This window comes from Electrophorus electricus, chromosome 6 (genome assembly GCF_013358815.1).
Source record: "Electrophorus electricus isolate fEleEle1 chromosome 6, fEleEle1.pri, whole genome shotgun sequence".
NCBI classification, from domain to species: domain Eukaryota; kingdom Metazoa; phylum Chordata; class Actinopteri; order Gymnotiformes; family Gymnotidae; genus Electrophorus; species Electrophorus electricus.
In genome coordinates, this window is record NC_049540.1 from 962,501 (window position 1) to 975,000 (window position 12,500).

The following is a 12,500-nucleotide window of genomic DNA, read 5'->3' on the forward strand; positions in this document are numbered from 1 at the left end:
ATAATGTTTATAATACTGTTTATAATACTGTTTACAATGTCTGTAATGTTTATAATACTTTATGTCTGTAATGTTTATAATACTGTTTATAATGTTTATAATACTGTTTATAATGTTTATAATGTCTGTAATGTTTATAATACTGTTTATAATACTGTTTATAGTCTGTAATGTTTATAATACTGTTTATGTCTGTAATGTTTATAATACTGTTTAGAATGTTTATAATACTGTTTATAATGTCTGTAATGTTTATAATACTGTTTAGAATGTTTATAATACTGTTTATAATGTCTGTAATGTTTATAATACTGTTTATGTCTGTAATATTTATAACGTCTGTAATGTTTATAATACTGTTTATAATGTCTGTAACATTTATAATATTGTTTATAATGTCTGTAATGTTTATAATACTGTTTGTAATGTTTATAATACTGCTTATGTCTGTAATGTTTATAATACTGTTTGTAATGTTTATAATACTGTTTAGAATGTCTGTAATGTTTATAGTACTGTTTGTAACGTTTATAATACTGTTTATGTCTGTAATGTTTATAATAGTTTAGAATGCTTGTAATGTTTATAATACTGTTTATAATGTCTGTAACGTTTATAATATTGTTTATAATGTCTGTAATGTTTATAATACTGTTTGTAATGTTTATAATACTGTTTAGAATGTCTGTAATGTTTATAATACTGTTTATAATATTTATAATACTGTTTAGAATGTCTGTAATGTTTATAAGTTTAGAATGTTTGTAATGTTTATGATACTGTTTAGAATGTCTGTAATGTTTATAATACTGTTTATAATATTTATAATACTGTTTATAATGTCTGTAATGTTTATAATACTGTTTAGAATGTTTGTAATGTTTATAATACTGTTTAGAATGTCTGTAATGTTTATAATACTGTTTATAATGTCTGTAATGTTTATAATGTTTGTAACGTTTATAATACTGCTTATAATGTCTGTAATGTTTATAATACTGTTTGTAATGTTTATAATACTGTTTAGAATGTCTGTAATGTTTATAATACTGTTTATAATATTTATAATACTGTTTAGAATGTCTGTAATGTTTATAAGTTTAGAATGTTTGTAATGTTTATGATACTGTTTAGAATGTCTGTAATGTTTATAATACTGTTTATAATATTTATAATACTGTTTATAATGTCTGTAATGTTTATAATACTGTTTAGAATGTTTGTAATGTTTATAATACTGTTTAGAATGTCTGTAATGTTTATAATTCTGTTTATAATGTCTGTAATGTTTATAATGTTTGTAACGTTTATAATACTGCTTATAATGTCTGTAATGTTTATAATACTGTTTGTAATGTTTATAATACTGTTTAGAATGTCTGTAATGTTTATAATACTGTTTAGAATGTCTGTAATGTTTATAATAATGTTTGTAATGTTTATAATACTGTTTAGAATGTCTGTAATGTTTATAATACTGTTTGCAATGTTTATAATACTGTTTAGAATGTCTGTAATGTTTATAATACTGTTTGCAATGTTTATAATACTGTTTAGAATGTCTGTAATGTTTATAATAATGTTTAGAATGTCTGTAATGTTTATAATACTGTTTAAAATGTCTGTAATGTTTATAATAATGTTTAGAATGTCTGTAATGTTTATAATACTGTTTAGAATGTCTGTAATGTTTATAATAATGTTTGTAATGTTTATAATACTGCTTATAATGTCTGTAATGTTTATAATACTGTTTGTAATGTTTATAATACTGTTTAGAATGTCTGTAATGTTTATAATACTGTTTGCAATGTTTATAATACTGTTTAGAATGTCTGTAATGTTTATAATAATGTTTAGAATGTCTGTAATGTTTATAATACTGTTTAAAATGTCTGTAATGTTTATAATAATGTTTAGAATGTCTGTAATGTTTATAATACTGTTTAGAATGTCTGTGATGTTTTCATCATTACCTTGCACTTTGAACAGAGAGAAAGGGGACAAACAGAAACGGACAGGGATAGAACAAAGGTGTGAAGATCTCACTCTTGCGTCCTTGTCTCCGATGAGACACACAGCTTTGAGGGATGGCACCCAACGTTTAAACTCATTCATCCAGTTGTGCAGGGTGGACTTGGGCACTAGGACCATGTGGGGCCCCGGAATGGTCCGGTAGTGCTTGAGGTAGCCCAGCAGTGCTATGGTCTGCAGAGTCTTCCCCAGGCCCTAGAGAGCACAGCCAGGTCCATCACCACACACCAACATCGCAGTGCCGTTTCTGCACTCTTACATTTACACTGGTTCACAACGTAAAGGGGACACTTTTTTTTAAACAGTTGCTTTGGCTTAAATTTGTATGTGTAATAGTGTACAATATGTGTTTAGTGTGTGTAATGGTATGTAATATGTGTAATGTGCATAATGGTCTGTAATATGTGTGTACTGTGTGTATTGGTGTGTAAAATGTGTGTAGTGTGTGTAATGGTGTGTGATATGTCTGTAGTGTGTGTAGTGTGTGTAATATGTGTGTAGTGTGTAATGTGTGAGTAGTGTGTGTAATGGTGTGTAGTGTGTGTAGTGTGTGTATTGGTGTGTAATATGTGTGTAATGTGTGTATTGGTGTGTAATATGTGTGTAGTGTGTAATGTATGTGTAATGCATGTAATGGTGTGTAGTGTGTGTAATATGTGTATAGTGTGTGTAATGGTGTGTAATATGTGTGTAGTGTGTATTCGCATAATATGTGTATAGTGTGTAATGGTGTGTAGTGTGTGTAAAGTGTGGGTAATTCTGTGTAATATGAGTGCAGTGTCGGTAATATGTGCATAGTGTGTGTATTGGTGTGTAATATGTGTGTAGTGTGCGTACTAGTGTGTGATATGTGTATAGTCTGTGAAATGGTGTGTAATATGTGTATAGTAATGGTGTGTAATATGTGTGTAGTGTGTGTAATATGTGTATAGTGTGTGTAAGGGTGTGTAATATGTGTGTAGTGTGTGTAATGGTGTGTAATATGTGCATAGTGTATGTACTGGTGTGTAATATGTGTATAGAGTGGGTAATGGTGTGTAATATGAGTGCAGTGTGGGTAGTATGTGTATAGTGTGTGTAAGGGTGTGTAATATGTGTGTAGTGAGTGTAATGTGTGTATAGTGTGTGTAATATGTGTGTAGTGTGTGTAATATGTGTGTAGTGTGTGTAATGGTGTGTAATATGTGTGTAGTCTGTGTAATATGTGAGTAGTGTGTGTAGTGTGTAATATATGTGTGTAGAGTGTAATGTGTATGTAGTGTGTGTAATGGTATGTAATATGTGTAATGTGTATAGTGTGTGTAGTGTGTGTAATATATGTGTAATATGTGTGAAGTGTGTGAAATATGTATGTCATGTGTGTAGTGTGTGTAATATGTGTGTAATGTGTATAATATATGTGTAGTGTGTGATATGTGTGTAGTGTGTGTACTGGTATTTAATATGTGTATAGTGTGTTGTGTGTAATATGTGTGTAGTGTGTGTAATATGTGTATAGGGTGTGTAATGGTGTGTCATGTGTAGTGTCTGCAATATGTGTATAGTGTGTGTAATGGTGTGTAATATGTGTGCAGTGTGTGTAATATTTCTGTAGTGTATGTAATGGTGTGTAATATGTCTGTAGTGTGTGTGATATGTCTGTAGTGTGTGCAGTGTGTGTAATATGTGTGTAGTGTGTAATGTGTGTGTAGTGTCTGTAATATGTGTGTAGTGTGAGTAGTGTGTGTAATATGTGTGTAGTGTATGTAATATGTGTGTAGTATGTGTAGTGTGTGTAATATGAGTGTAGTGTGTGTAATATGTGTGTAGTGTGGGTAGTATGTGTGTAATGTGTAGTGTGTGTAATATGTGTGTAATATGTGTGTAGTGTGTGTAATATGTGTGTAGTGTGTGTAATATGTGTGTAGTGTGTGTAATATGTGTGTAGTGTGGGTAGTATGTGTGTAATGTGTAGTGTGTGTAATATGTGTGTAATATGTGTGTAGTGTGTGTAATATGTGTGTAGTGTGTGTAATATGTGTGTAGTGTCTGTAATATGTGTGTAGTGTGAGTAGTGTGTGTAATATGTGTGTAGTGTATGTAATATGTGTGTAGTATGTGTAGTGTGTGTAATATGAGTGTAGTGTGTGTAATATGTGTGTAGTGTGGGTAGTATGTGTGTAATGTGTAGTGTGTGTAATATGTGTGTAATATGTGTGTAGTGTGTGTAATATGTGTGTAGTGTGTGTAATATGTGTGTAGTGTGTGTAATATGTGTAGTATGGGTAGTGTGTGTAGTGTGTGTGTAGTGTGTGTAGTATTTTAACATGTTTTACCATTTCGTCCGCCAGGATACCATTGATGCCATTCTCGTAGAGTGAGATCATCCAATTGAGGCCTCTGATCTGGTAGTCCCTCAGAGTGCCGTTCTTCACATCTACCAATCAATCAATCAATCAATCAATCAATCAATCAATCAATCAATCAATCAATCAGTCAACAATCAGACAATCATTCAGAACACATATCTACACATTACAGACTGACAGTTTAATCCAATATGGCTTATAAAACATGTGAAATATAGTTAGTGGTTTATTATCTTCATATTTTCCAGCTGACCAGCTGATTCCAATGCAGCTTTGAAAGGGCAAATTAATTATCCAAAAGGAAATGGCACCATCTAGCGAGCCAATCAGAGAAGGATCCTTTAGAGGCTCTTGTAGGGTATTTAAAACAAGACACCACAAGCCAATTAGTGCTCACTGTCCATGTATTCTCTGTAATAAAGTTGCGTATGTGTGTGTTCGTGTGCGCGCGCGTTTTGTGTGTGTGTGTGCATGCATGTGTGTATGTGTGCACGTGTGTGTGTGTGTATGTGTGTGTGTGTGTGTGTGTATGTGTGCGCATGTGTGTGTGTGTGTATGTGTGTGTGTGTGTGTGTGTGTGTATGTGTGCATGCGTGTGTGTATGTGTGCGCACGTGTGTGTGTGTGTGTGTGTGTGTGTATGTGTGTGTGTGTATACTCTAGGCAGCGTTTATCCGTGACGTGATGATGCCCGGGGAGTGGAATGTGTGTGTGACATCTTATGAGATGGTGATCAGAGTGAAATACGTCTTTAAGAAGTTTAACTCACATGATGGAGACTCCTCAAAGCGGACGAGAAGGTTGGTCGGCTTTCTGCTCTCAGACAGCAGCTCTTCATCTTCCTCCTGTTCTGTGCGACGGTGGCGGTTACTGACAGACAAACAATCAATAATCAGTAACACACACAAAAACACACTCTTCCAGCAAAGAGGGCGAGTGAAAAAAAATCAACAACCAGTAACTTCTTTCTGTAACATGGGAGGGCTGACAAGCAAACACATTCATGAAGTGCTGACGCGCTGGAGACTAAGGGGAGGAGACAGGGAACCATGGAGACGAATGAAAACCCGGAAGTGATTCGGTTGCCATGACAACGAGGGACGCTCAGGTCTGCGGACGTGACACTTTCTGACTAAAGCACGCAGACAGACAGACGGACAGATGGACAGACACAGACACACACACACACACAGAGATGTTGCATGCTATACATTATCCAGTCAGCGGTAGGTTTAATATTACTCCTAGATTAAAGCAGGTAGGCATACATTTAAAATATTATTTTAGAGTTTGTTTTCTACATAAAATAAACAGACAATAAATAACTGTCAAAAAATCAAAGTCCATCTATCAGACCACAACATCAGCAGAGTAACACTGCATGGTGAGCCTGGTCTTATCAGACAAAGAACAGTTTCAGGATGACAACACACAACCCAGTTGGCATATGGTCCATGTATCAAGGGTTTAAAACATAGTTACAGTAAAGAGCAAACAGCAATAACAGCTAAACTTTTGAATGACCTCACATAAAGGTAGTTCCAAGGCTAAACACAGACTGAAGGCTAAACGTAGCATAATCTAATCTATAATAGTCGTAATCTGTGAGTGCTCTGAGTGGCCTTGAGTGTGTGAGACTCACTCTCCGACAGACAGGAGGTTCTGTTTCTCATCCTGTTTGACGCGGGGTCTTCCCAGACGCACTTTAAGGGGGGACGTAGGGGACTTTTGGCCAGCTGGCTGGATGAAGTGAGCAAAGAGTTCGGTCTGTTTGAGGAGGAACTCGAACCTGTTGGCCCGATCAGTTTTCTGCAGAGAGGCAAAGAGACAAAGGTAGTGAGTTAGTTAGAAGTCGGAATTATCGCATGGCTGAAGTTTTTGCACTGAACAATTTAGCACTGTGATTTTTCTCACTAGAACTGTTATTTGGTTTCAACTGCACAGTTGTACATGTACTGAGTAGAGCTCCAGGTGCAAATATGTTGGCTACAGATATCACACATCTCCTGGGAAAAATGACGAATGTGAGAAGTTGTGACTCCAGGCGATGAAAACAATATTAGTGTAACAACTATAGTTACAGTAGAATATAAACAGTGCATCTTATATATTTTAAGTCACTCTTTATAACAGCTTTAATGCACACTCACTCTTCATAACCATTTTAATAAACACTCACTATAACAGCTTTAATAAACACTCATTCTTTATAACAGCTTTAATAAACACTCATTATAACAGCTTTAACACTTACTATAAGTTTTAACACTCACTCTTTATAACAGCTTTAATAAACACTCACTATAATAGCTTTAATAAACACTCATTCTTCATAAGAGGTTTATAAGCTCAAAGATCAGGTCATGGAGTTTAGTTCTCTCAGACATCTTTACCTTCAGTGATTTATACCATGAGAGACTGGAAAGGCCGTCACTCACATTAACACTAGCAAACTATTTATAGTAGCAGAGAACACACACACACACACACACACACACACAAATAAACAGACAGGGGTGTATTTAAACAAACACACGTCATGTACAGTTATAAAAAGGCAATGCAGATGAATCTGTACAGCACAGATGGACATTTCATGCACAAAAGTAGTTCAATGTACTTTACAGATAAAAGTATAAAATAAATTATCAGACATATAAAATAAAAATACTAAAACCATAAACACTCACTCTTTAAGACAGCTTTAACAAACACTCACTGTTTATAACAACTTTAATAAGCACTCACTCTTTATGACAGCTTTAACAAGCACTCAATCTTTATGGCATCTTTAATAAACACTCACTTCATGACAGCGTTAACAAGCACTCACTATGACAGCTTTAATAAACATTCACTGACAGCTTTAATAAACTCTCACTCTTCATGACAGCTTTAACAAGCACTCACTCTATGACAGCATTAACAGGCACTCACTCTTTATGACAGCTTTAATAAGCATTCATTCTTTATGACAGCTTTAACACTTACTCTTCATGACAGCTTTAACAAGTACTCACTCTTTATAACAGCTTTAACAAGCACTCATTCTTTATGATAGCTTTAATAAACACTCACTATAACAGCTTTAATAAACACTCACTCTATGACAGCTTTAACAGTCATTCTTTATGACAGCTTTAACACTCACTCTTTATGACAGCTTTAACACTCACTCTTTATGACAGCTTTAATAAACACTCACCCTGACAGCTTTAACACTCACTCCATGACAGCTTTAACACTCACTCTTTATGAAGCTTTAACAAACACTCATTCTTTATGACAGCTTTAACACTCACTCTTTATGACAGCTTTAACAAACACTCTTTATGACAGGATTAACAAGCACTCACTCTATGACAGCTTTAATAAGCACTCACTCTTCATGACAGCTTTAACAAGCACTCACTCTTTATGACAGCTTTAACAAGCACTCACTCTTTATTACAGCTTTAATAAACACTCGATCTTTATGACAGTTTTAATAAACACTCGCTCTTTATGAGTTTTAATAAACACTCGCTCTTTATGACAGCTTTAATAAACACTCAACCTATGACAGCTTTAACACTCACTCCATGACAGCTTTAACAAACACTAATTCTTTATGATAGCTTTAATAAACACTCACTATAACAGCTTTAATAAACACTTACTCTTTATGAAGCTTTAACACTCATTCTTTATGACAGCTTTAACACTCACTCTTTATGACAGCTTTAATAAGCACTAACTCTTCATGACAGCTTTAACAAGCACTCACTCTATGACAGCTTTAATACTCACTCTTTATGACAGCTTTAACAAGCACTCACTCTTTATGACAGCTTTATTAAGCACTCACTCTTTTTTCTTCATATTCAGGGTCCACCGTGCCTTCCTTAATTGCTGCTTTAGGAGGGGGATCCAGGAGGAATGGAGGATCCTGCACAGAGAGAGAGAGAGAGAGAGAGAGAGAGAGAGAGAGAGAGAGAGAGAGAGAGAGAGAGAGAGAGAGAGAGAGAGTCAGTATACTAACATGTATACATTCATATGCATACAGTCACAGTTATAAATAACTGAAATATTGTCCATGCAGATTATATGTTTAATACCACAAATACCAGCCAAACGTTTGTGTGCGAAGTTTCAATAATTCAACATTAAATCATCTCGATAATCCATCTAAAGAGACGTCCACCATAACTCGTGCCCCAGTCATAATCACGAAGGCTGCACGAGCTGCTCTGACCGTGCGCATTCCGTTAACGCCGCGCGCTCCAGCTAGCCCGGTCCCCGGAGACCGGAGGCGAATCTGCGCGTGTGCTGCTCTCTGCGAGCTGGACTTGCACGGCGCGGGAGCGCGCGCAGACTTCATGCGCTTCGGAGCTGCGCCAAAGGCGTCCGTCCCTTAAGCCGCGCGACCGCTGCACCGACGACTTTCCCTCTCGCGCATCTTTCAGTGCCAGCACATTTCCTCTCTCGTGCCTACAAAATGCCGCCAGTGCAGTGTTTGGCCCAACACCTGGGGGTGCGCGTGCATGCAGATCCCAACTTCGCCTTCCCGCCATATTCTCCCGAATGCACGAGAACAGCAAACTTCTGCAACCTTGTTTTGACATGTCTGCACACGAAGCGCGCGCTCCGCTCTTCGCTCCGGTTACCTGTTCGTTTCCGGGCGCAGGGTCTCGAGAGGTTGACGGTACCTCTTCGTCAGACATGTTTGTTAGGGCGCGTGGCTTTTCATGAGTTATTAGAGCAGGACAGCAAGTTAGAGACGGAAAAACAAGCGCATGCGTCAGTAGCACGCACTGCACGCCTGGCGCACGCCCCCTTTAACAAACCCCAGATACCGCGAGGCCCTGCAATATCGCGAGAGCGAGAAACGCCACAAACAAGCGCCTCAGAGTGTAGATTATGTCTGCCTGAACTCGACATACAATAAAGTCAGGCGTTATTCGTTAACATTTATTTAATTAAAGCATTATTAGCAATTCATGCTTACCAGTCATTTGTGAACAACCAAGATTAAATCGTTTGTTTACATTCAGTAGTATTTTTTCCTAAACAACTGGTCCTTAAATATGTATTTATTATTGAGTAATGCATATGAGCAGGCCCTTAAATATGGATTATTTATTAAGTAATGAATATGCAGGGACCTTAAATTTGTATTTATTAATAAGTAATGAATATGAGCAGGCCCTTAAATATGCATTTATTATTGAGTAATGTATATGAGCAGGCCCTTAAATATGTATTTATTATTAATTAATGAATATGAGCGGGCCCTTAAATATGTATTTATTATTGAGTAATGCATAGGAGCAGGGCCTTAAATATGGATTATTTATTAAGTAATGAATATGCAGGGCCCTTAAATTTGTATTTATTAATAAGTAATGAATATGAGCAGGCCCTTAAATATGCATTTATTATTGAGTAATGTATATGAGCGGGCCCTTAAATATGTATTTATTTATTAAGTAATGAATATGCAGGGCCCTGCTGTACAAAAATAAATCCAGACACGTTTACTGCTGTAAACAGCTCGGAACACAAGAGGGCAACAATCCCCCAATATTTCACACACGCGCATTCCACTGTGGAGTTTAAAACACGGCAGTGCTGAGTTTGTCTCACTTATTTTGGTCTTCAATGGGTCTTTTCAGATATGATCGTAATGAAATCATGTACAATAATATTTTAAAATGTACTATGCGTTGTATATGGAAATTATTTAAAATGTATTTGAATCATTTTATGTTCTTTCAGCCACTGATATGAAGAGTGTGCTGTACTAACAAAGCGTGAGGTTCCCTGTTACTCGCTTTGCTCAGAGGAACCAACAGCCCAGGAAACCAGTGAAGAACCTCCGCACAGTTATCCAAGCTGAGCCAGCGTCTGTCGGTTTCTCTGACAGGCACACACACACGGTCATGTGCCGCTTGGTCACTAGATACTGAAATGAGGGGCATCTCTTCCTAGACACACACACACACACCGTGCACGCAAATACATGCTGTGCTCTCTATCAGAATCACGCAGGTTTTCATGTAAACACACTCTCATCTTACCGTTTCTCACTGCTCTTCTCTTTAATTCTATCTTTACATCTCTCTCCCCTCCCACTCTCTCTCCCCTCCCTTTCTCTCCCTTTCTCTCACTCCCTGATCGATGCTCTTAGTTCCTTCTTTAATCGCTGGAGGCTGCAAACAGGATTAGCTGTGTATTCAGACTGCAACCAGTTCTGCGCACGCACACTCTGACACAAACACACACAATCACAAGTGTGCCGGACGCAGGCATGAGTGGAGGGGACGTGGTTTGCACTGGATGGCTTGTTAAATCCCCACCGGAGAAGAAGCTCAAGAGATACGTGAGTAGAAAGAACTGTGTGTTTGTACAAGTGTGTGTGTACGTGTGTGTGTGTATGGTTTGTGTATGTGATCGACTCGCTGTCCTCCAAACACACTCTCACCGTCTCCCTGGCTTTGCTGCTTCTGTGTGTGTGTGTGTGTGTGTGTGTATTTCAGCATCTGACTGCTGTCATTACCACACTGTCACTCTGATGCCCCTTCCCCTCAGTCAGGCCGTTTTCCTGCGTGGGGCTGTTTTCCTGTGTGTGTGTATGTGTGTGTCTGCACACTGCAGGGCTGACTTTCAGTGTTGCATGAATGTTTATCTGAGGCAGTTTGTTCATGGATTTGCATTGTTGGCGTTCACGTGGCTGGACAGTGCTGGACTAGCACTGCAGTAGCGTCTTCAATCATGCACAACCTCACAGCCCTTAATAACAGTGCCAACACACTGATGTGGGACCTGCCTTGAGGAACCTCTGCTATAACTCCAAGCTGTGCTGCCCAGAAGACAGAGCTGGTCTCAGATCAGTGAGAAAGGTCAACTTCTCCCATCATAGCAGCCCTGGGTTGTCTAGTCATGGTCACAGGTATGCTGGGCTGCTGTGTTTCTTAGACTGGGACCAGTGTTCAGTCTACACCAACGTTCAGTCTACACCAGTGTTCAGTCTACACCAACGTTCAGTCTACATCAGTGTTTAGCCTACACCAACGTTCAGCCTACATCAGTGTTCAGTCTACACCAACATTCAGTCTACACCAGTGTTTAGCCTACACCAACATTTAGTCTACAACAGTGTTCAGTCTACACCAACATTCACACTACACCAGTGTTCAGTCTACACTAGTGTTCAGACTACTTCAGTGTTCAGTCTACACTAGTCTACTAAAGTCTCTTTAAAGTGTGCTGACACTATCACAGAGCTGTTTGATTCTCTCAAATGCTCAGGTTTTCCTGGCAGCTTCTGTACTGTGGTGTACCTGCTGTATGGAGGTATGTTCTTGTGTGGGCTTCCCCAGAGTGCCAAGTGAAGGTTGATTTCTCATTGATCAGGGAGAACTCTGATCTGAGGTCAGTACAGTCTCACGTAAGAAGGTACTACTCCCCAGATTGATACAGAGTTGTGTCGGTGTAACTGTACATGGACATTGCAGGGTGACCTCATGAACCACATAACCAAGGGGGTCATGTCCATGACCTCTGGGTGACATCAAAAACTGTGTCATGTCCATGACCTCTGGGTGTTATTGAGATTGTTATTTATTTACTTTCTTTTGTTTATTTATTTTATTGATGTATTTGTATTTCCAGACTGGGAGTTCACTACTGTTTATGTTACTTGTTGTTATTTTTTGCTGGGATTTAATTCTGGTTCATGTATTGCTAAGTTGAGCTTGGATCCTAGCTTCTGTACTTTTATGTAGGGATTTAGGTTGTGTATCTCGAGGTTGGATTTAGGTTGTGTATCTCAATGTTGGACTTTGTGTATTTCTGCATGAATACGAGTTGTGCGTTTCCTCTATGCAGATCATAACAGTTTGTTCCTGTTTTTGTTTTGCATTTTGTTGTTGTTTAGTTCCAGTATGCAGTATGTTGCTCCTTTACCGTTACTGAACGTTACAGAACCTTACAGAACATTACTGAATGTTACAGAACATTACAGCTCAGCAGATATCTGCAGTGAGACACGTTTGCTTGATGAGTAAACAGCTCCTGTGTTTCATCAGGCCAACACTTAAGCTCTTGTCTTTACTGAGTGACACACACACACACACAC

General features: G+C 37.8%; 2 protein-coding genes across 3 annotated transcripts in view; one reads left to right on the forward strand and one right to left on the reverse strand.

Annotated features, from left to right (window-relative positions):
• The window catches only part of smarca1 (SWI/SNF related, matrix associated, actin dependent regulator of chromatin, subfamily a, member 1), a 32,881-nt gene extending 23,708 nt beyond the window's left edge, over nucleotides 1–9,173 (reverse strand). Inside the window, exons 1-6 of the mRNA XM_035526749.1 lie at nucleotides 9,028–9,173; nucleotides 8,229–8,309; nucleotides 6,024–6,190; nucleotides 5,151–5,251; nucleotides 4,350–4,450; nucleotides 2,050–2,229 (exon numbers count right to left, since the gene is read on the reverse strand). Coding sequence (XP_035382642.1) covers nucleotides 2,050–2,229; nucleotides 4,350–4,450; nucleotides 5,151–5,251; nucleotides 6,024–6,190; nucleotides 8,229–8,309; nucleotides 9,028–9,084 — 687 coding nt within the window. The 5' untranslated portion in view covers nucleotides 9,085–9,173. The remainder of the gene's footprint in view (nucleotides 1–2,049; nucleotides 2,230–4,349; nucleotides 4,451–5,150; nucleotides 5,252–6,023; nucleotides 6,191–8,228; nucleotides 8,310–9,027) is intronic.
• Nucleotides 9,174–10,144: 971 nt separating this feature from the next.
• Nucleotides 10,145–12,500, forward strand: part of gab3 (GRB2 associated binding protein 3) — a 22,636-nt gene continuing 20,280 nt past the window's right edge. The window contains exon 1 of one of the 2 annotated variants that reach the window (XM_027030043.2): nucleotides 10,145–10,742. In XM_027030043.2, the coding sequence (XP_026885844.2) occupies nucleotides 10,671–10,742 (72 nt within the window). In that variant the 5' untranslated portion in view covers nucleotides 10,145–10,670. The remainder of the gene's footprint in view (nucleotides 10,743–12,500) is intronic. The other variant, XM_027030042.2, reaches the window with a different exon arrangement.